This window comes from Capsicum annuum, chromosome 8 (genome assembly GCF_002878395.1).
Source record: "Capsicum annuum cultivar UCD-10X-F1 chromosome 8, UCD10Xv1.1, whole genome shotgun sequence".
In the NCBI taxonomy this organism is placed as follows: Eukaryota; Viridiplantae; Streptophyta; class Magnoliopsida; order Solanales; family Solanaceae; genus Capsicum; species Capsicum annuum.
In genome coordinates, this window is record NC_061118.1 from 164,224,699 (window position 1) to 164,247,425 (window position 22,727).

General features: G+C 30.7%; 3 protein-coding genes across 4 annotated transcripts; all 3 read left to right on the forward strand.

The window, feature by feature from the left end:
* Nucleotides 1-1,594: 1,594 nt before the first annotated feature.
* Nucleotides 1,595-2,320, forward strand: LOC107879934 (phytosulfokines). Its single transcript, XM_016726858.2, has 2 exons — nucleotides 1,595-1,810; nucleotides 2,042-2,320. The coding sequence occupies exons 1-2, from the start codon at nucleotides 1,691-1,693 to the stop codon at nucleotides 2,168-2,170; spliced, it is 249 nt and encodes an 82-aa protein (XP_016582344.1). The 5' UTR covers nucleotides 1,595-1,690; the 3' UTR covers nucleotides 2,171-2,320.
* A 12,919-nt stretch (nucleotides 2,321-15,239) lies between these two features.
* Nucleotides 15,240-22,216, forward strand: LOC107840172 (ribosomal RNA small subunit methyltransferase E). Of its 2 annotated transcripts, none has more exons than XM_016683925.2 (9): nucleotides 15,240-15,694; nucleotides 16,251-16,324; nucleotides 16,803-16,945; nucleotides 17,032-17,078; nucleotides 17,167-17,275; nucleotides 17,363-17,424; nucleotides 17,581-17,695; nucleotides 18,593-18,755; nucleotides 19,252-22,216. In XM_016683925.2, the coding sequence occupies exons 1-8, from the start codon at nucleotides 15,539-15,541 to the stop codon at nucleotides 18,742-18,744; spliced, it is 858 nt and encodes a 285-aa protein (XP_016539411.1). In that variant the 5' UTR covers nucleotides 15,240-15,538; the 3' UTR covers nucleotides 18,745-18,755; nucleotides 19,252-22,216. The 2 variants fall into 2 exon arrangements, with proteins under 2 accessions (XP_016539411.1, XP_016539412.1); XM_016683926.2 differs by having other exon boundaries at nucleotides 15,526-15,737.
* Nucleotides 21,681-22,306, forward strand: LOC107879935. The gene has a single exon (XM_016726859.2). The coding sequence runs from the start codon at nucleotides 21,782-21,784 to the stop codon at nucleotides 21,974-21,976; it is 195 nt and encodes a 64-aa protein (XP_016582345.1). The 5' UTR covers nucleotides 21,681-21,781; the 3' UTR covers nucleotides 21,977-22,306.
* The last annotated feature ends 421 nt before the right edge of the window (nucleotides 22,307-22,727 follow it).

Consider the following 22,727-nt stretch of genomic DNA (forward strand, 5'->3'; position numbering starts at 1 on the left):
ATATTCAATGTTGTCGTTGTAGCAATATGTTTGAAGTGTACATAAGAGTGAAGTCGGATTTTATGAAATTAGGTAACAAAGATTGTTGGAGACCTAATACAAGACTCCTAACATTTCATAATTGACTCGTTTGTCTTAAACATCAGTTATATTTAATCTCTTCAAGCATGCATCAAACTTAATTAACACTGCATAAATCGAAATAGTCAAAATAAGCACCACAAGTGATCTTTTGATTTTTCAAAACATCAATACTTTTTAAAAGTCAAATTTATTACGTAAAACGATTAATATTTGAAAGAAATTACTATAGAGAAGTTTAATTTGTCGAGGGAGACCAAAAAATTGGAATTGACGTAGACCAAATGTCGAGTTATGGAAGAGGTCAACTCCGTGCTTCATTCTTCGTTGACCACACCTCTATTATACTACTTTCTAAACAAGTCTTTGTCAAATATCTATGGACGGCTTTTTTTTAGGGAAAAATAAGTAAATACTTCATCCGTTTCATTTTAGTTGGTCCTCTTTCTACAAATATTTGTTTCAATTTAATTATTCTTTGATGAAATCAAGAGGATTTTATTATATTTTTTCAATATTACCCTCAACATTAAATGATTAAGCAAATTGTATTTACTCAAATTCATATTTTCAATGCATAATTAATAAGATTATTTTAGTAAAATAAGCCTCTATTAAATAATTTCTTAAGGGGTGTATCAAGTCAATAAGGACCAACTAAAATGAAATGGAGGGAGTATTAAATTACAAAAAATAGCAACACTTTTATCAAATTACATTTTGTAGCATATGCATTTGTATGTATTTGTATTTTTATAGCAACAGTTTGTAAAAATATAAAATACATATCGATCATAAGGACAGTAAAAATCATATGTATTTATATTTTTATAGCAACAGTTTACAAAAATATAAAATATAACTTGTTATATTATATAATTATGAAACTATTGTTATGAAATTCATAATTAAGGGAATAAATATGTTATTTCTGAATTTTATCTTTTTTTTATTCGATGTTTAATATTTAAATTTTAATTAAATTTATATTTATCGCAAAATCCCACATGAGGAAAGTATAAGAGGGCAGGGCTAGGTGGAAGAATTAGAATGTAATCTAGAACTCTAATTAAAAATGAATATCTAGAAAGATATATAGGCAATCCTTTTTTATAGCTTTTCGTTATTCCTCCGTAATTTTCTCTTTGTTCCAAACAAGTAATTATGCAACTATTATTACTCCCTCCGTTTAAAATAAAAATGAATTATTTTTTATTTTTAATCTATTTTAAAAGAAATATATTTTTTTGATAATACTTTAATTTCAACTTTCTACGTGACATGTTTAGAACCATAAGATTAAAAGATATTTTGGTACATTTGATACAACTTTAATTTAAGATCACAAAATTTAAAAGTTTTACATTTGATACAACTTTAATTTAAGGTCACAAAATTTAAAAGTTTTCTTTATTTTCTTAAACTTTGTGCTAATTCAAAATAGGTCATTCTGTTTTGCAGGGAGTGAGCATATTTTTAGAAATTGCTAAATTTATCTCCACTCTTTAAATAGAGAACATTCGTCCCTTGCTTTCTTGGTTATCCACTCAATAAATCCATCATCGTCTCCAAAAATCTCTTCCAATAAAACGAAGACATAAAAAATAATATGGCTAAGCTTTGCACCTTTTACATGACAGCATTCCTCCTCCTCCTCATGCTAACTTGCGCTACTTCCCGGCCGATGAGTACGCCTTATCACGACGTTACTCCGATGGAACACAGTAAGGTATATTTATTCGATTAATATATATTACCTTTTACTATGAATTATGGATTTTTAATCGAATATTGGAAATTAAGTTATGCTCCGAAAATAGGATACCAATATATATATTTTTTTTAATATCATGGCAAAGATGATTCAAAAATTGTTCTAGATTGCTTTTGTTTCATTTCCTTCGAATTAATTTCCTCGTTAAAATTCCTGATTCCGCCACTAAATTCATATTCCTTACAGGATAAAGCAGTAAGGAAAGATGAATTGGAGGATAGATGTGAAGGTCTTGGAGAAGAAGAATGTTTGATGAGAAGAACATTAGAGGCTCATCTTGATTATATCTATACCCAGAGGCATAAGCAGCCTTAATTATATAGTTTTAATTTATTCTTCCCTTTTCTCCTGTAATTTGATCTAGATATATAGAATTTTAGGTTCTGCCACTAAATTTAGTTATATATGCTGTTAATTCTTGAGTCATTTTATCATAATATATATAATTGATCATAATTTGATTTGTGTCCTGTCTTCATGAAGCTGCTTTAGTTTTCCTTTTCCAGTTCTATTTTTGATCTGGGATTGAGGATGTGTTCATGTATATGTTGGTGGGTTCAATAATTTCTTTTTCTTTACGAAATCTTTTTTTCTTTTTTCTTTTTTGGCAACAATATATATGATGAAATTAATGTTAATTATTATGCTGTCTCGCGAATTAGCTGATCTTTTTAGTAAATTAAAATCGATCCTGCTAGATAATTCGAAAGGTTATTTTGGAGTTGTATAGATTCCACTATTTGGCATCCTATGTTACTGGTTGTTTCACTATTTTTGGCATACTCTGGACATTATATAATACTCCGTTTAGGTATAATTATTCATTATTCAATTACTTCTTGATTACACGTGTTAATCTTAATTAATGTGTGATTAGAGACTGAAAACGTGAGTCTACAAGGGCCATGCATGATTCATTTACTCAGCGCAATTAATTAAGGATATGGTTGTAATATATATATATTGGTAATTGGATTAAGACCTAACAAAAAACTTTCGTTTCTATAGACTTCTCTACATATTTGGTATTCTATATTACTGGTTGTTTTATTATTTTTGGTATACTCTAGATATTATATAATACTCCGTTTAGGTATGATTCAATTACTTATTGATTACACACGCATTTAGATAAAATGTTTGGTGGATAATCTAGAAAGAGCGAACTATGCTAGTCTTAATTAATATATCCGTAAACGTATAAATATTCTTCTTCTTAGTTGAGGCGCAGATATCTCGCTCTCTTTAAAAAAATTTAAGTTCATTACAGTAATCTATATCGATTCAGCAGTATCACTCTTAAGTTGTCTCGTCCAAGATACAACAATCCATCATGATGTATAACTCAACCAAGCTCAGATTAGTTGAAGAGTTAAAAGCTCCACCACAATAACATCTTTCTTCTTCAACATATGATTATTCTTTTTGCACAGTGAATATAGTTAAAGACTTGGAATGTTTTCTTTGTCTCCAACTCTTACTTTCGCTATATAAAATTATTCTCTATTGCATAATGAATATAGTTCAAGACTTAGAATATTTTCTATGTCTAATTCTCACTTTCACTACTACACATAATAATATTTTGAGAAAAGACATAAATACTTTCGAATTTTCAAAAAGACGCCTAAAGTTTGCCGGCATTCTATTACCCCTTAAACAATTTTGAAATGATATGGCAAAATGGTTCGGTGGACCCCTGTACTATGTCGGTTTTGTAAGTTGGACACTTCTACTTACATGTTTGTCATCTGGACCCTTCAATCCATTAAAAAACAACATTTTAAATACTTTTTTTGTGAGTGTAACGCACTCTTCCCACGTCAGTTGTCACGCCTGTCACGTCTGCTACGTCATCTGCCACGTCATTTTCAAGTATTACATTAAATTCAAGTCATTTTTAAAATGCTACATAACAAATTAAATATTAAAATTAATTTAATTAAATAAGAAAAATTTATAAATTGTAGAAAAATTTAAATAATCATGTTTTTATTTTTGCTCACAAATTAAATATCAAATTCATTCCAAATAATTAAAATTCTTCTCCAACTAATTTAAATTTTTAAAAATAAATTCATATATACAAACATAATGAATTTTGATTTTTAAATTTGAATATCTTTAATAAATTCACAAAAATTTTAAGTTTTTTTAAACTTATTCATGAAATTCACTAATTTTTCAATATCTACTATCACTCACTTTTAATTTTAATTTAAATTTTAATCCCAAAAAAATATAAAAATATTTCAAATTGAAATTTTAATCTCAAAAAAAATATGAAAAGATTTGAATTGAGAAGAAAATTAAAAAAAATAAAATATGAAAGATTTGAATTGAGAGAAAAAAATTAAAAAATGAATTTTCAATTTTGATATTTTCTAGTCATATTTACATTAAAATAATTAAAAAAAATACTTTTTTTAAAAAATAAAAGCCACCCCCCTCTCCCCTCCACCAGCACTATTACAAACTCCATTTTCTTTCCTCACCTGATGGTACCTTTCCTTTTTCCATCACCATTGCAAAAAAATTCAATTCCTATTGCTTGCACATTTTTATCATAATCTTGAATTTTCAATTTTCATCTTAATGAATTTCACCATTTTACTTTTAAAAAAATTAAAAAATAATTGTTGATGGCTGTCATGGCTGCTAGAGGTGGTTGCTGTGAAGGAGGGGGGTTGGAGAGGGTTGTACGTGGGGTGAGGGTGGCTGGACGGGGGAGGAGATTGGGGGTGGGGGTGGCTGGACGGGGTGAGTAGTGGGATGGGGCTGGTGGGGTGGGGGGTGTTGGGTAGGGAAGGGGGTGCTGGAATGGGGTTGGGTTGGGTGGGGGTGCTGGGACGGGGTTGGGTGGGGTGGGGGAGTGGCTGGATAGGGGGAGGGGGTTGGGGGTGGTCTTTTTTTATTTTTTATTTTTAAATTTATTATTTTTAAATTTTTTAAAATATTTTTAAGTTAAAAAACTGAAAAAAAAATTGACTGCCCCTTTTTTATTTGTTTTAAATTATTTTAATATAAAATTGGCCAAAAATTGATCCCTACTCGCACCCCAGGTGTGTGACTACACTCTTTTTGTCCTAGTCAGCCATTTGAATGCCACATAGGCTCAGTCAATGATCAAAGAATGCAAAATATTGCTTTTTAATGAGTTTAAGGGTCCAAATGACAAACATGTAGTAGAAATGTTCAACTTACAAAATCGATATAATACAGAAGTCCACTGATCCATTTTGCCAAATGATACTAATGCATCTTTTTGAAAATCAATCCCAATTTCTAAAAATATAGGTGTTAAACACGCATCAATTACTGATTGACACATTTTATTCTCTTTTAGTTTTTTACCTTTATAACTCTTTTGATTTTCTTTTCTCTTTCTTACTCAATTCCCTCCTTCCACATCAGTCAATACACCCACCCCTTTTTTCTTCTTTTCTTTAACTAATCTTCTTCCTCTTCGTTCTATTGTTCAAGCTTCCAAAATCAACTTTTACACTTGAGAATAAGAATCACTCCTGTTTGTAGTGGACTTAGAAAATTAAAATTGAAAATAATTTTTTGAATTTATTTGATTAGTTATTTTTATCCTCTAATTTCATAAGAAAATTAATAGTTTTTATGATCTCTTTTACTAAAATTTTGTTAAATTTTTAGCTCACTTTAAAATTGATTTTTTTCACCATTATAATTCAGCAATTCAATGAGATTTCATCACTTTTTTGGACATCAAAAATACTTTTTTCATCGGAAAAAATGATGCCTAACATACAATCTCCTTTTTACTGACCTTATTTTAATCTCTTTATCATTTTTATTGAAAAATAAAGATCGACCACGATAAAATTCATCATCATTTCATAAAAGGAAAGGAAGAGGAAGGGGGGGGGGGGGGGGGGGGGAATAAGATACCATTAATGGAGAAAAAGGAAGAAACAAAAGAAAAAAATAGTACAATACAAAAAGAAAAAAGTGATTTATTTTACACGTGGCAGATTTAAATTTGTTGGTTCAACAGTTTCTTTCCTCGTGCATGTCTCGTGTGATAAAATATATGAGCTAAAAATTCAGTCAAAATGATCGATTCGTAATAATTTTTATAACTTTTGTAGAGTAATAGGTTGTTCACAAAGTTAAAGAGTTTTTTTGAAAATTTCGAACAAGTTTCATGGTGACTTTATGTCTTTTCTCTAATATTTTTTCACACTTATCATCTTTTTCTCAGGAAGGGGGAAGGACATGGACTGATCACTTTAAAAAAAAAATGATCCACAATTTGAAAATATGGACAATTGGAGTCAGTCGTCCAATTTATTTCCCTTTTTTAGCCATTTAGCCCAATTGGACATATGCTGTTTGTATACTCAATTGATACACTTTTATACCATATTGATACACTTTTATGCTACATTGATATACTTTTTAAAAAAGAGAAAGGAAATTTTATGCAAGCACATGTAGTCCCTATACCCAATTGATACTCTTTTATATCACATTCATACACTTTTATAACAAGAGAGAAGGGAAACCTATGCATGCATATGCAGTGTTCATATACCCAATTGATACTCTCTTATACTAGATTGATACACTTTTATACCACATCGACACAGTATATATCCACATAAATACACCTTTTACAGAGAAAATTTGTGCAAGTATATACAATAATTGCAACTAAAGATTGTATAAAATGTATAGAAATTAGGTATTGTCATATAGAATGGGTATATAATCTGTAAAGTTATTGTACAAAATATATTTTTTTATGGTGTATACAAATTATATCATTGTTATATAAAAATATAAAAATAGCATCATCAACTAGTTAGAAAAGAATAACTACAAACTTATATTTGATTGTTTAAACAATAAAGAACAATTTTTTTTTCGTACTAAACCAGCAGAAAAAATGAAACTAGAAAAAAAAAAACTAAAAATAAAAAGAAAAGAAAAAAAGTAAAATGACAACTATAAAAAGCGAAAATAAAAAGTAGAAGAAGCTTAGCAAAGTTGGTTGCTATTTGGTCAACAATGCGGCTATAAATTGAAAATTAAACATTTGGCTATTTTTTAAGATTAGTTTCAGTCGAGTTAAGCGTGAATGACTATTTATCGGGTTTTTAGTTTTAGAAACTACTAGTATTAATATCCGCTTGGTCGATATTAAATGAAATTCATTATAGAAATTATTAACTTATTGATTTTATATAATAAAAAATTTATTCAATATCGTTCACATATTTGAAATTAATAAATTTATGCAGTACAAAAAATAACTATTAAAATATTAAATTTAATATAATTAATTACATAAAATTTAAACATTTCTTTTCAAAAATTAGTGTTTGCGTGCAAATAATATTATATTATAATATAATTATTTGAGAATATTAGATAATATTGTGATCTATATTGATTTATTTTGTAAAAAAATCATATAATTACAAAAGAAAATGCATATTTAACATCATTATTATTAGTTAAGTGACTTACTTCTGAATTTGGTTAGAAAAATAAAGAACTAATGAAACATATATTTTAGAGTTATACACATGAGGCTTCTCTGTAAAATTTTAACTTGAAATTTAAATTCTTTTATATTAAATATTTTAATTTGCACCCTCTTTTCAAAAGGAAGAAAGAAGTTTCCCCTTCTCTTTTCTTGTCTTTATAGATTTTTCTTTCAAAGTAAATTTTATATTCCTTTGCACGATCTTAGTCATAATATATTTTTTATAAATTTTAAATATTTTTTCATCATGACAAATATTTTGAGCAAAATCTCAATAATAGTCAATTTTAATCTCTCATATTTTTTTTATTAACATTTTTTCAACAAATACTTATAACATTATCTAAAGTCCTAACCTGTTTGCGCGATTTCACAATATTCACTTATTCTCTTATGATAGTGGACCAATAAATATTAATGAATCTTATTGTATATTATTTTTTCGAATAAATGATTTAGTCCTTCATATGTTTGAATATGCACTCTTCAATTCTATTTTCGATCAATCCTATCATACTTTCTCAATTTATTCAATTTGAATGAAAATATAAATATTAATCATTGTCGAAATTAAATTTCTTCCCATCTTAGAACATTCAACTAATACTTAACCCCTCATGTTCATCAGTACAATAAGATATTAATCTTATTCATCTTTATCCTTTATATTGTACAAAGTAGATCAAAATAATTATTGCACGAAAAGGTCTACAATATTCTAAAATTGGAGTTACAAATATAAATATAAACATGATTGAACTCATTGTCTGTTTATATCAACTAAAACAAAAAAATAAGAAAGTTTGTAGCATAATGTTTACAAAATAACAAATGATAAATACGTTCTCATTAGTACATTATGCTACGTAAAAGTACAATAATATTTACAGTAAGAATTTAAATATAATGAATTTTAAAAAAATCAATATTCATAAGTATTTGATTTATTGAATTTGAGCATTGCCCGTTGAGCATCAGCCACAAGATACTCACCCAAATTTTGATCTTCGATATATAGCTTTTGAGATAGTAATCCTAGTGTCGGGTAAATTTCATAGATAGTTATACAACTGTCCTTTTTTTACTAAGGTCACTTAACTATCATTCCTAATACAATATCATAAAAAATTTAATATACTATAAAAATCATACAATTTAATTTACAAATTAATTGTTAATCATAACACATTGAAATATAGTACAGACAAATCAAGTGCTTATTCTAATATATAGAAATATAATGGATTAGTAATTTAGTATCATAGTTTATTATTTTTTTAAATCATATTATTATCTCACTAAAATCTAAAGTAACAATATTTGCAATGCAAGAATATCAATTATCTAATATCAATATTAGTTTCTTCATATTTAATATATAACTTGTAAATTTTTATGTTATTGCTAAACTTCTCCTTGCACATTTTGACCAAGATAAATTTTTATATGTCTTTAAAAATGTATGACATATTAAAAGATCACAAACTTAAATTTTCAAAGATTACAAATTATATTCTTTTATAAAACATAAAGTACATGAATACTGGCTTATAAAATTTTTACCAGACATGTAGAAAATAAAATGAATATGCAACATTACCTGTATATTTAGTTGACTTGATAAATCAAGAAAAATCTATTCTAAAACAATACTCATGGTAAATTGAGATTCTAGCGATTATCACGACAAGATAAGTTGTGGTAGAAATCAATTGCACAATTCATCTTCTCCAACATGTTATGGCAAAAATTAATTAGCTTTTACTGAGTGTAGCCTTCTTATATAGTGGTAAATCCGTATGACATTAGAACTTCTTGATTAATTGTTGTTGGTACAATATTCTTTTCCATATATATATGTATAGAATTGTTAATTGATTATTCGTTTTCTATTTATATTTCTCAATCAATTTTGTCATGTTTCCTTGATTGACTTACATTGAATGAAATCATAAATACTTTTTATCATATAAATATTCATGTTATAGTAATACTTTAATTGCATATTTTCTTGATTTACTCAATTGTGGTAAAATCACAAATATTTACTTTTTATAATATTATTATTTATGTTGTTTAAATTAATTATTCACATATTTTAAGGAATGACATCTCTATTGATATATTTTTTTTATTTTAAAATGACTTTTTGGTCATAGTAATTCTTTTCATATAAGTTGCTTGATTAGTAATTGATTATTCACCAAAATAAAATTTGTCGCCAACAAAATAGATTCTTGTTGTTAAATATCAAGTAGCTAGTTCTTAAGATGTCACTTGGCATAATTGTAGGCTCGACTATTTTGCTTTATTATATATATATATAGATAGAAGATATGAAAATTTTTAAAATATATATATATAAAATAAATAATTAGTAAAATTTACAAAATAGATTTTTGTTGCCAAAGTACTCATTGGCTAGTTCTTAATATGACACTTGGCATAATTTTATGCAAACTTGTTGTTGCATAACTTGGCATAACTTTATGACATTGGTCACTACGAATATTCAAATCATTTTCAATAAATGTTTTTCTTGTTTCAAACTTATGGTAAATTGTGATTATATTGTTCAACCTCCTCATACGCATATTCTTTTGTTGAACTCTCATTTTAAAATATTGGTAACATTTCATCAATATGTGTGATTCTTATTATGTCGAAAACTTTATTTTTAAAGCATGAAATTCATGAAGAAAAATCTGAATTAATATCTAGCAAACTATTAACAATTCTTATTTCTACATATTCATAATGAAAAACTTGATAAATACCAATCACAGAGGTGGAGAAAGAAAGAGAGAGTTGGGGGGGGGGGGGGGGGGGGGAGAGAGAGAAGAAGAAAAGTATAACAATATTTTTTTGTCATTGAATGGGTATATATAGCCATATGAGGTTAAATTTTCCATATTATAAAAATGCAATGTAAACTATAAATTAGTTTTTCCAAATTAATACACAAATTAACTTAAATTATGAAATTTAAGATATTTTTTTTATATATAAATATCATAAAATTGATATAAGCAATATTTTGAAACGTGATAAATGAATTAAATAACCCAAAAATGTTGTGGCTTTATATTCTTTTGTCTATGATTTTTTTTTAATACATAAGAAATGATTAAGTCATACAATAACCTCCTTTCTTTTTATAGTCCTAACTTACCATTAAAATTTTTTTCATTTGAATTAATAAGATCATAGTAGATTGCACAAAATAAATTAATTAATTATATGTATTTTTATTAAATAAATAATATACGACATAATTGTAATAAGACCACACAATCAACTAATTAATTTCAATTAATTGGAATCAATTTTATGATCATAATATATAGACTCAAGTTCCTTAAATTTAATGTTGTAAATTTCAAAATATATTTATGGCTAAAGTATAAATCAATTATTTTGTTAAAATAATTTTCAATATTAACTGATTTTTACCTCAATTTAATCAAATTAATTTGATAACAATATAATTATTGTTAATATTATATATTTATTTACCATAAATTTGTCATAATTTTATAGCTTGATTATATTTAATTAATCTACAATTACATAAATAACTCAAGTACGAAAATAATTGATATTAATTACCATTATGATTTCGGAAACTCAATCCCAAGAATTTTTTATATTCTTATAGTTTGATTATATCAAATTGATATTAATTACCTTTATAATTTTGGGATGAATTTTAAAAAGGTAACAATTATTTTTTTCCTAATTACTGATTTATTTCTCAAAAGTTTCTTATAAATTTATAATTTGATTATATTTAATTAATTATTTAATTATCTTTATAATTTGCTAAAAAACTCAAATAACGTAACAATCATTTTTTTGCCTAATTATGATTGTTTTTTATATTCATTCATTTATTGTTTTACAAAAATAGGTCAAATTTAATTGTTTTGAGGGATGATATCTTTTTGTCTCTAAATCTTTTTTAACACATAAGAGATGCTTAAGTCATACAATAATCTCCTTTCTTTTTATAATCCAAACTTACCATTTAAAAAATATTTTTTTTGAATTAATAAGATCATAGTAGATTGTCCAAAATTAGTTAATAAATTGTATGTATTTCCATTAAATAAATAATGTATGACATTATTGTAATAAGACTACACAGTCAACTAATTAATTTCAATTGATTAGAATCATTTTTATAATCATAATATATAAACCTAAGTTCCTTAAATTTAACATTGTAAATTTTAAAATATATTAATAGCTAAAGTAGTAGTCAATACTTTTTCTTACCAATATATGTATATCAATTACGAAACTTTGCATATATTTTTTGTTAAAATAATTGTCAATATTAGCTAATTTCTATCTCAATTTAATCTAATTAATTTGATAACAATAATATTATTATTAATATTTTATGTTTATTTACCATAAATTTGTCCTAATTTTATAGCTTGATTATATTTAATTAATCTACAATTACATAAAGATCTAAAACGGAAACAATTGATATTAATTACCGTTATAATTTTGGAAATTCAATCCCATGAATTTATCTTATTCTTATAGTTTGATTATATCAAATTGATATTAGTTACATTTAAAATTTTGGGAAGAATTTTAAAAAGGTAACAATTTTTTTTCCTAATTACTAATTTATTTCTCAAAAGTTTCTTATAAATTTATAATTTGATTATAGTCAATTGATTATTTAGTTATCTTTATAATTTGCTAAAAACTCAAATAAGATAGCAATTATTTTTTTCCTAATTACGGATTTTTATTATATTCATTTATTTATTGTTTTACAAAATATGTCAAACTTAATTGTTTTGAGGGATGACATCTTTTTTTAATATTTTTTTTATTTAGAATGACTATAATCTTTTCTATATAAATTGATAGGTTACTATTTATTAATTGGTTATTTTTTTAATTGATTTTTTCTTACGTTTTTTTTTTTACTCAATTGCGAAGTTGGAGGGGATGAGAGTGTGGGAGTGCAGAGGGGATGTAGATAGTATGTGGGATAGGGTTGTTGGTTGCATCAAGGCATCTGCTAGAGAGGTTTTGGGTGTTTCGAGGGGCGGTTCTGGCCGGTATCGGGGGGATTGGTGGTGGAATGAGAAGGTTAAGAAGAAGGTCGAGACGAAGAAGACGACTTACGTTAAGTTGGTTGAGAGTAAGGATGAAGAAGAGAAGCGGGTGAGTACGGAGGAGTACAAGTTAGCAAAAAAGGAGGCTAAGTTAACAGCCATCGCTGCTAAGACAACAGCTTTTGAAAGTTTGTATAACGGGTTAGAGGAGAAAGACAGGGAGAAGATGATGTTTAGACTTGCCAAGGTTAGGGAGCGGAAGGATCGTGATCTCGACCAGGTGAAATGCATTAAGGGGGAGGATGACAGAGTTTAGGTGGAGGACGATCTCATTAAGAAAAGATGGCAGTCCTATTTTCATAGGCTCTTGAATGATGAGAGGGATAGAGATGTTGTGTTAGAAGAGTTGGAGCATTCCGGGGAGGGTCGCAACTTTGATTTTTATCGACGTTTTAAGGTAGATGAGATCAGTGAGGCCATTCACAAGATGCGGAGGGGCAGGGTGATGGGGCCCGACGAGATTCTGGTAGATTTTTGGAAGTTCTCTGGCGGGTCAGGGTTGAAGTGGCTGACCAACTTATTTAACAATATTTTCAAGTCAGCAAAGATGCCCGAGGCGTGGAGATGGAGCACGATGATCCCTGTTTATAAGAACAAGGGTGACATTCAGAGTTGCAACAATTATCGGGGTATTAAGTTGTTGAGTCACACGATGAAGATTTGGGAGAGAGTGGTGGAGCGGAGGTTGAGGAAGATTGTGTCTATCTCAGAGAATCAGTTTAGTTTTATTCCTGGTCGCTCCACGACTTGGAAAAAACGTATGACAAGGTCCCTAGGAAGGTTCTTTGGATATGCATGGAGGTGAGAGGGGTCCCGATGGCGTACATCAAAGCGATTAATGACATGTATGAGGGGGCGAAGACTCGGGTAAGGATAATGGAATGAGATTCTGAGCATTTTTCCAGTCTTGACAGGGTTACACCAGGGATCAACACTTAGTCTATTTTTATTCGCTTTGGTGATGGATGTGTTGACGCGAAAAATACAGTGTGAGGTGCCTTGGTGTATGCTTTTCACAGATGATATAGTTTTGATTGATGAGTCACGACAGGGGGTTAATGGTAAACTGGAGGTTTGGAGGCAAGCCCTAGAGTCTAAAGGTTTCAGATTGAGTAGGGCCAAGACAGAGTACTTGAAGTGCAAGTTTAGTGACTCGAGGCAAGACCAGGAGGTGTTAGTGGAGTTGGATTCCCAAGCGGTTTGCAAGAGGGAGAGTTTTAATTATCTCGGATCTACGATTCAGGGAAACGGAGAGATAGATGAGGATGTCTCCCACCGTATTGGGGCTGGTTGGTTGAAATGAAGGTTCGTTTCAGGAATTCTATGCGATAAGAAGGTGCCCCTCAAGCTGAAAGACAAATTCTTTGGAGTTGCAATCCGGCCTGCTATGTTGTATGGAGTGTAGTGTTGGCAGGTTAAGAATTCTCATGTCCAAAAGATGAAGGTGGCGGAAATGAGAATGTTGCGTTGGATGTGTGGATTCACTAGGGTTGACAAGGTTAGGAATAATATTATTCGGGAGAAAGTGGGAGTGTGTCAGTGGAGGAAAAGATGCGGGAAGTGAGGTTGAGATGGTTTGTTCATGTGATGAGGAGGGGCACGGATGCCCCAGTTCGTAGGTGCGAACGGTTGGCCTTGGATGGCTTCAACGGGGTAGGGGTAAGCCGAAGAAATACTGGAGAGAAGTGATTAAACATGACATGGAGCAGTTACAGTTGACTGAGGACATGATCCTGGATAAAAAGATATGGAGGAATAACATTAGGATAAAGGGTTAAGGGTGTGGTTGAGGCATTGTCAGTATTTAGGTGGACTTTGGGGTCTTGTGTTTGGCAACGTACAATTTTCTGTGGATGTCGTACCGTTGTTATTTTATTGTGTTCTAGGATTTTCATGCTTTTGTATGCTGTCTTTTAACTTGAGCTGGGGGTCTATCGGAAACAGCCTCTCTACCTCTTTAGAGGTAGTGGTATAGACTGCATACACTCTACTCTCCCAGACCCCACTATGTGAGAATATACTGAGTATGTTGTTGTTGTTGTTGCAATGAAATCGTTAATATTTATTTTCTTATAATACTAATATTAAAAGATATGAGACAATTATTTGTTTTTTACCACAATATGAAATATGAAATAATATTAACTAACTAAATAAATAATCAAAAAAAACATAGAATAATATGAAATAATTGATTACTATTCTTAATATGAAATAATTAAACAATCATAATAATTTTCATCCAATAAAAAAGAATCTTAATTGATTTTTACCGCAATAAGAAATAACATTACATGAAATAATATGAAATCATAATAGTTTCCATCTAATGGAAATAAATTTTAATTTTATTTTACCACAATATGAAATAATGTTAGATATCTAAATAATCAACCAAATAGTTTTTTGTTATAAAATGATAGTTTTTTTTTGTAAGAATTCAAACAGATAGTTCTCAAGATATCTTAATAATTATGCTAGATAGTTCTCAAGATATCTTAATAATTATGCTAACTTCTTTGCTTTATTTTAGAATATCAAGTGTCATTTTTATTTTTTCCTCTATCAGAAAAGTGTCCAATGAGAGGTAAATTTGACATAATTTTCTGATAAATCAATTTGGATTGCGTTAACAAGAATAAAAGAATGAAATGGTAAACTACTAATATTCGGAGAGGGAATCAGATGACGTACTTGTAGATGCAACAATCTAATTTTTCGTGTTTATTACTTATGTGTATTTCCACTGTGGGACGATCAATAGCAACATCAATGTGGGAGGCCACGTGTCCTATTTCTTGTTTTTTCAAATTGGCTATTCGAGTCCCTAGAGAAATGTAGCCCGAATATGCGCACTTATTGTAAAAGATTCAACTATTAATGGATGACATAAATCACTGATAGTTTTATAACACACATGAACTTGCTCCACTCCGATGATTAGAAAAACGAGAAGCAAAACATAAACAAATACTCCGTATAAAGGTAAACTCAACAAAGATTTTATTAGAGAGCAAAATGCAAGCCTCAGTTTGGAGTCCTCGGCTAGTCAATCTGTTCACTCGTTCATGCAAAACAACAAACAGTTTGCGGGCATTCTCATCATCAGCTATTTCTAACCAGTCTCGGGGTGGACTTCCCCGCTTCTACTCCGATGAGCTCCCTCCTTCCAAGGCATCTCCATTGCTTCCTACTTTTCGAAAAGAACAGTGTTGGGGTTTGTTATACTACCAATTTGAATCTGCAAGAAATGTTCTACTTTCTTGCGTGTCATTTGACTGTTGGAAATCGATAAATTGAAATTCTTTTAGTACAATTTAGAGGATTCTTGATGTTTGAACTGTCTATAAGCTGTGGTGTTTCTCCTATATATATATTTTTTTGATATCCGTGGTGTCCAGGGCAGCTTGTGCGCACCTCGACTAATTCCACGGAACTTGCCTGCCACCTTCCCCCAGGCGCCAGCATCATTAATTAGGTAAATCTATCCACCAAGGCTAGGACAGATGACAAGATAGAGCGGAGTGGGTAACGTAGGTAATTTCAAATCAATTGAGTAAGATGATAATTAGGATACTTATACCTGAACCCAACTAGTTTGGAGTTTAGGGTAGTTGTTGTGTTATTGTTTTGGCTCTATTTCTACTCTTAAACCTTTATTATTACTGTATTCAGACTAGATGATTTAAGCAGCTCAGCTAAGGTGTATTCATGGTTTTTGAGAATGCAGGATGGCGTTGTTCGTGTTAAAGGTGATGAATTCTGGCACATGACTAGGGTCTTAAGGTTGACAGTTCATGATAGGTACTGCCTCATAGCATAATCTTGGATGGTTACTAGTGATGCACAATTATGTGCCGAAGAAGTTGTACACATTAAGCTAATTTTCACTGTCCACGAGTAGTATCTCACTTTCTTAATGTGTGTGGTTTAAATATGCAGTAGTTGTGAACTATGAAAATGGCTTGTTCAAAAGTATTATTTGCATAATGTAAACGGTGCCTTTACTACTCCAATGCACTATTATTTCTGTAAGCCTTTTATATACTCCCTTTCCCAATTATCAATCTGGTTGTCCACTTTCGGTGTTCGTAATGTGGATTTCAGATCTGACAATTCTACGGAGGAAATGATTCTCACCAGATAGTTGTTAATTCCTGTCTTAACATAAGCCAGATAGGTTGTCCTAGAATAAGATATATGCTTGATACCTGGGGTGCTAAATAGCCTTGAAAAATGTTTCTGAGTTAATTTCACTCATTCCTGATGCCCAATTTGCAAGGGTAGAACTATTTGATGGAAAAGGAGGCTTAGTTGAAGGTTGTATACAGATCATCGATCAGACAGGAGTGGATATTGTAGCTCTCGAGAATCCAAAGTCAGTATCTCCTCATAACACACAGTGGCATGTCTATGCTGCATTTGGTGAGTGTTTATGAGCATTGATAGTGGCGTTATGTGTAGATCATTTTTCTGTCTTGCATAATGTGCACTAAGTTCCTGTAATGTAGGTACTCTGAAGGGAGGCCGGGCTGATTGGCTCGTGGAGAAATGTACAGTATGTCTGAATTGCTTATGTGAATATTGCATCTCTCCAGAAGCTTTCAGCAACTTGTTTGTTCACTCTCTTCATCCGATGTTCTCAGGAGCTAGGAGCCTGTAGTGTTACCCCCTTATTGACGGAACGTTCTCCTTCAATATCAGAAAACCGTGTGGACAGATTACAACGTGTTAGTTTTGCTGCAGCTAAACAATGTAAGCTTTTCACTCTGATACAAAATGTATTTTGTGCACTAATTTTCCATGTGTGATGTTTTTGACACTAACAGCATTTTGCTTTAGGCCAAAGGCTGCATGAAATGGTTCTAAATCCTCCTATAAAAGTTGGTGGACTTTTAACTCTTGTAAGTTGGTTTCTCTAATTTCCTCCCACAAAGTGAAATCTTTTTCAAGCTTTGCGAACAGCTTATAGGAGGCTCTAAGAATCTTTGCTCGCCTTTCTCTCTGCAGCGCTTGCTCATTTTTCTTTTCTTTGTTTTTGTGGTACCGCTTTCCTATAGGTAAAAAATTCAAAGCTTTCGTTTATTGCCATAGCAGAAGCTAAACCAGTTTTTAGTGCTTTAAGTTCCACAAAAAGGGAATCAGCTGGACTGATGATAATTGGACCAGAAGGAGGTTAGTATCTTTTTGCAGCCTTCCCATATCTATTCCAGTGTATGCCCAAGGTTTTGTGCCTTTATGCTGATGATATTTTTGTTGGTCATACATCAACTTTTTGATCATCTTGAGAAGTGAATTGTCCAGGACCCTGATGACGATTCTGAGGAATTTGTATATTCCTGAACATTCTTAGTAAAAATAGTCATCTTTGAATAAATCACATATAAAACTAGGCTTTGTTTTAATGTGTAGCTCCAGTTTTGGATAATTTATGTGTCGAAGCTCATTTGGCCTTTAACTTCTATAAGGGGCTCTTTTAATCCAGGAACCAGGAGAATCCTTTGAAGCTAGTATTATACTCATCTTTATCAAAAAAGCTAGCAGAATTACCCGCAATATGGATTCTAGATAAATTCTTTTTTGAAGGAAAGGATAAAAGTAGTTTAAAGGAAAGAAGAAGAGAACAACCGTCCTGCCACTGCGACCGTTTGATCCATTCTCCATTATTTACTTTGCCAGGATAGAACAACACTCTCCAACCATACACCACTCTAACTCTAACCACAAACTCTATTTATCTTTCTCGCACTGCAGGAATTACTTTGTACAATACAGATTTTGTTTTATTATGATTTGGCTTCACCTGTCATGGTGCTTATACATATAGTCTATGGGTGCACCAGGCCAATCTTGCAAGATGAAGTGGCTTTAGACCCTCTTATTTTGTCTTCATTATCCAGAAGTAAGAGTCCATCAAGAGTGGTGAACAACAATTATGATAAAAGGATTTGGAACCAAAAATAAAGAAAAGCTTGCGGATACTAGGCAATCTTACATACAACATTCAGATATAGATAATTTATAATTTTGTTCTCTGTTATGTGTAATTATTGTGAACACTCTCCATTGTAGACTTCACAGAGAGAGAACTAAATGTGATTCTGGAGGCTGGGGCAACTGCTGTTGGTCTTGGACCACATCGTCTACGAGTTGAAACTGCTACAGTGGCTCTTTTGTCAGCATTGATGTTGTGGTGTGATGACCAGGAGATACTCAAGGTCTAGCAAGCTGGCAGGCAAGTGTTGTTTGTGCTGCTTTAAAATTGTAGTGATTCAGTCAAATTCAGTTTGATGGTCTTGTTTGAAAGGGCTCAATCAGTTTTTCAGTTAGGATTTCCTTCATTCTTTGTGGATCCAATTGTCTATAACTTACACTGAATTAGGACAAAGAAAAAGGTTTAATAGATCTCTCAAGACTTCTCTCAGCGTACGGTTATGGTTCTCTTTTTTCACATGATTGTATACCTATTGCTCCAAAATTTAGTGAAAACATAAAAAGGGAAGAGCAATATGCTGACAATAGTGAATCTTTCTCATCTTTGCTACATCTAAAAAGACAAAATTGCGGCTACAGGATTTCTGATTTAGTGCTTTGATTACTAAGAATTAAGTTTCTTCCTGAACCTCACTCCTGATTAATCGTCAACATTAGCTGAAAAGGCTGAGTTGTATAGCAGCATTACATGATCTCACCAATTAAGTTACTTATGTAGATGAATCGTTTTGTTTTAGGTTGTTGTTCATATGCTGAGGGATCCGAGAAAGCTATTAGCACTATTAAGGGAATTCAGAAGCGAAAGGGAATTTAGAAGCGAAGGATCTAAAAGAAAGGATAATGATTAATCATTTGCTTTGTTATGTCTGGCATCACCCTCACTCCAATTGGGGAACCCAGTGTATCATCCTTGACACACTATTTCTGAACTTGCCCAGCTGGCTTTTCTTTGTAAGGCCAAGTGAAGTCAGGTGATATTGAATTCCACAAATTATTTTTGTCAACTTTTGGCCGGTTTTGAAAATTCAAATTGCTACGTTTGTGGTGAATGATGACATTCAAGTCCTTTTTAAAGGTTATTTTTGTGCTTATTTTTCTGCAGTTCCCTGTCTAAACTTTTCTTCAATACTAGACAATATAAAGAGCCTTGAAATTCAGTTATCATCCTTCTCTTTTTGCTTTATTCATATTTTTGTATCTCACGTTAATGCAATAATTTTAGAGGAAGCTTCAGTTAGTTTTTTTTTTACCATTATGTGATGGTAATATATTTAAGGTTTAACACAACGATAGCTCCTTAATCTTACCAATAAATTTCATTCACACACTTGAACTGCAACTTGTGTCTATTGAGCATGATAAATTGTTCTTATTTGACACTTTCGGTTTAAATTATGAAAGCGCGTTCTCAAGCATCTATGAGTAGCTTAATTAACATCATAAATTATGTCATTTTTCTTAATCATATAATAAGTTTAACGGGTTGTCTATAATTTTGGTTCTTGTGTACGTTAGGTTCTATCTAAATTTTCTGTCTGCTCTAGTATTGACTATTCTGCAGTCCTGCTGTAAGAATGACTATAACTAAGGGAGGTTTATTCTCAATTTTTAATTCAATGAAGGAAAAATAATAGTGGTGAAGTGTAGATAGAGTCATTAGTCAATTACTCTAGGAAAATCCCTATTTTAATATTATTAAATCTGGAGTGCATTTGGTTGCTGGTTGTTCAATTTTAAGTTAAAAAACTATGCCATGGATGGAATGTGTTTTGCAATTTGCATGCCTGACCTATGTGTTGACTTGTAATTCTAATAATTATATAGTACTATGGCTGCTTTAGTACTAAATGACCATGTGATCATTCGTGTCATGTCATCATTTTGTGTTTAGACACATTCACTTAATTGCAATGTTAACTTTTTAGAGCTGTCAGTATTTATGTCTGAATGAAGGTTCATAGGTGTTTCCCATTGAGCTCCATTTTGTATGTTTTTGCTAAGAATTGTTTGTTTAAATATCTAACAAACAGAAGCATGTGGGACTTTATTTGTTTGATTGTACGTTGTCTATGCGTGACAGGAATCCAATTGAGTTTGGTGGATCATGGTTTGTTAAGCCACTTGCTTTATAAGTAATTTGCCATTAATGAACACCAATAATATTATTATTACTAGTTCACTGTGGAAAGCCAAAATTGACCATATTGCTGCCCTTGAGCCAAATAGCTTATTCACATCAATTGAATTAATTTGTGGCCATTAAAGTCAAATATCAAAAACAGCACGTAAAGGTCTGTACCCATCAGTCTTGGATGAGACCTAAGACCAGTTTCATTTGGTTATGAAAGAAAGGCCATTAAAGTCAAATATCAAAAACAACCACGTAAAACCTTTAGTAACTTGTCAGGTGTACATTTACTATTTAAATTGCTTGCAATACCAAATTTACATAAAGAGTAATTCTATCAACTAAGTATATATGCATATCATGTTACTTGATTAATTATAGAAGGTTAATTCGATATTTTGCTCAAGTTTGCAAGGCGGAGGAGCAACTCACCCTTTTATTAGTTGAGTAGATTTTTATTGCTATGACTGCTTAAATTTATTTCCATATTTTGAATGTTAGTTGTAATCTTGATCCAATTGTAAAGTCAATTGCTAACTAGTATGGATAGAATAACAGCGGAAATCACGTAAATATATAACGATATTTGAACTTGAATTGTAATCTGATCCAATTTTAGAGCAAATATAGCAAACTTGTTATTAACTCGAACTGGTGGGAGACATAGTGAATATTCCCTTCGTTTCGTCCCATCTTTAATTTTTTATGGTTGATTTGGTATATATCCCTTGTGAAGGAATAAATAAAGGATATTATCTATTTATCTTTATTAAACTTAAATCTTTTAATTATAAAAAGAAAATAGATCCCAAATAACAAATTATATTTTGGTTTTGGATAGGATGAGCAAATTTGGCAATTAATTTTTTTTAGTGTTATTGAACAAGTAAAAGACACGTAGCAGAGAATTTTATTTTATTTATTTAGTCAAGTCAAAATAAGAATACATTATATTCGGCACAGGAAACAGAAACGGAAAATTCTACGCACACCAATTAAATTCACATAATAAAAAACCATAAATGCCATTAGCTCCATTTATTTTTCTCCTATATATCAGGTAGCAAGTAGTGTCAACCCACTACTCCCCATACTTCTTTTCTCCTCCATTATTTTTCCTCCTCCTCCTCCTCCTCAAAATGGCGATACAATTGGAGAATTTGGTAGAATCGATAAAATCAAAGGTGAGGAAATTGAAGAAATCGAAGAAACCGTACATCAAAATGGACAAAAGCTCCAGCGTTAGAGTGGAGATTCGCAGCAGAAAGGCACGTAAACTCATCGATAAGACTCTCCAAGCTGCTGATCGTCCTGGCAAGAGTAGTCTCTCTTAGTACTCTTTCTCTCCATTTCGAATAATAAAAATTTCTCTTTGTTTGGAGTTTATCTGTATATATTTATAGATAAGTGGCTGTTTCTGTGTTCCTCGACGGCGATGATTCTTCATTTTCCGATGGGAACCGTTTCGGTTTATTTTCCTTTTGTTTTGATTTCCATAGCTATTAATGAGGGGACAAAAAAAAAGGATTAAATGTTGGGTTTATTTTTCTTTGAATTTGAATGATTTTCTCTAACGTTGATTTGGAGTTGTTATTAAAGTGTAGTAGCAGGAGTTACTCAACTGGGAATGAAGAAAGTGATCAGAAACGGATCACTTCTCTATATATTTTACTGCAATAATTCATTTTATTTATCAAATCAAATACTGGACAGAGTACTCCATTATCTCTCGTCTATTGCAATTAATAACTCAGTCCTCATCAGTGGATTGGATTCAGGATTGTGAACTCGTGTTAATATAATTCATAACTTGATTGAATCTAGGATGCTGAATTGCCCATTTTATTTTTGAACTTATTAGTTACTTTAATGAGGTTTCATTGTTAGAAAGAGAAATTGATGGGAGTTTTATTGGACTTTATGAGGTTCTTTTAATGGACTTTACTGGGCACACTGAATTGGTTTTTGTTATAAAAGTTGATTGCTTTCACTAGTGTTAGTTTTCGAAGAGTCAATAAGGGCAAAAGCATTGTAATCTTTTATTATAGAGTAATATTTAAGATCAATTTTAAGAATGTGCTTATG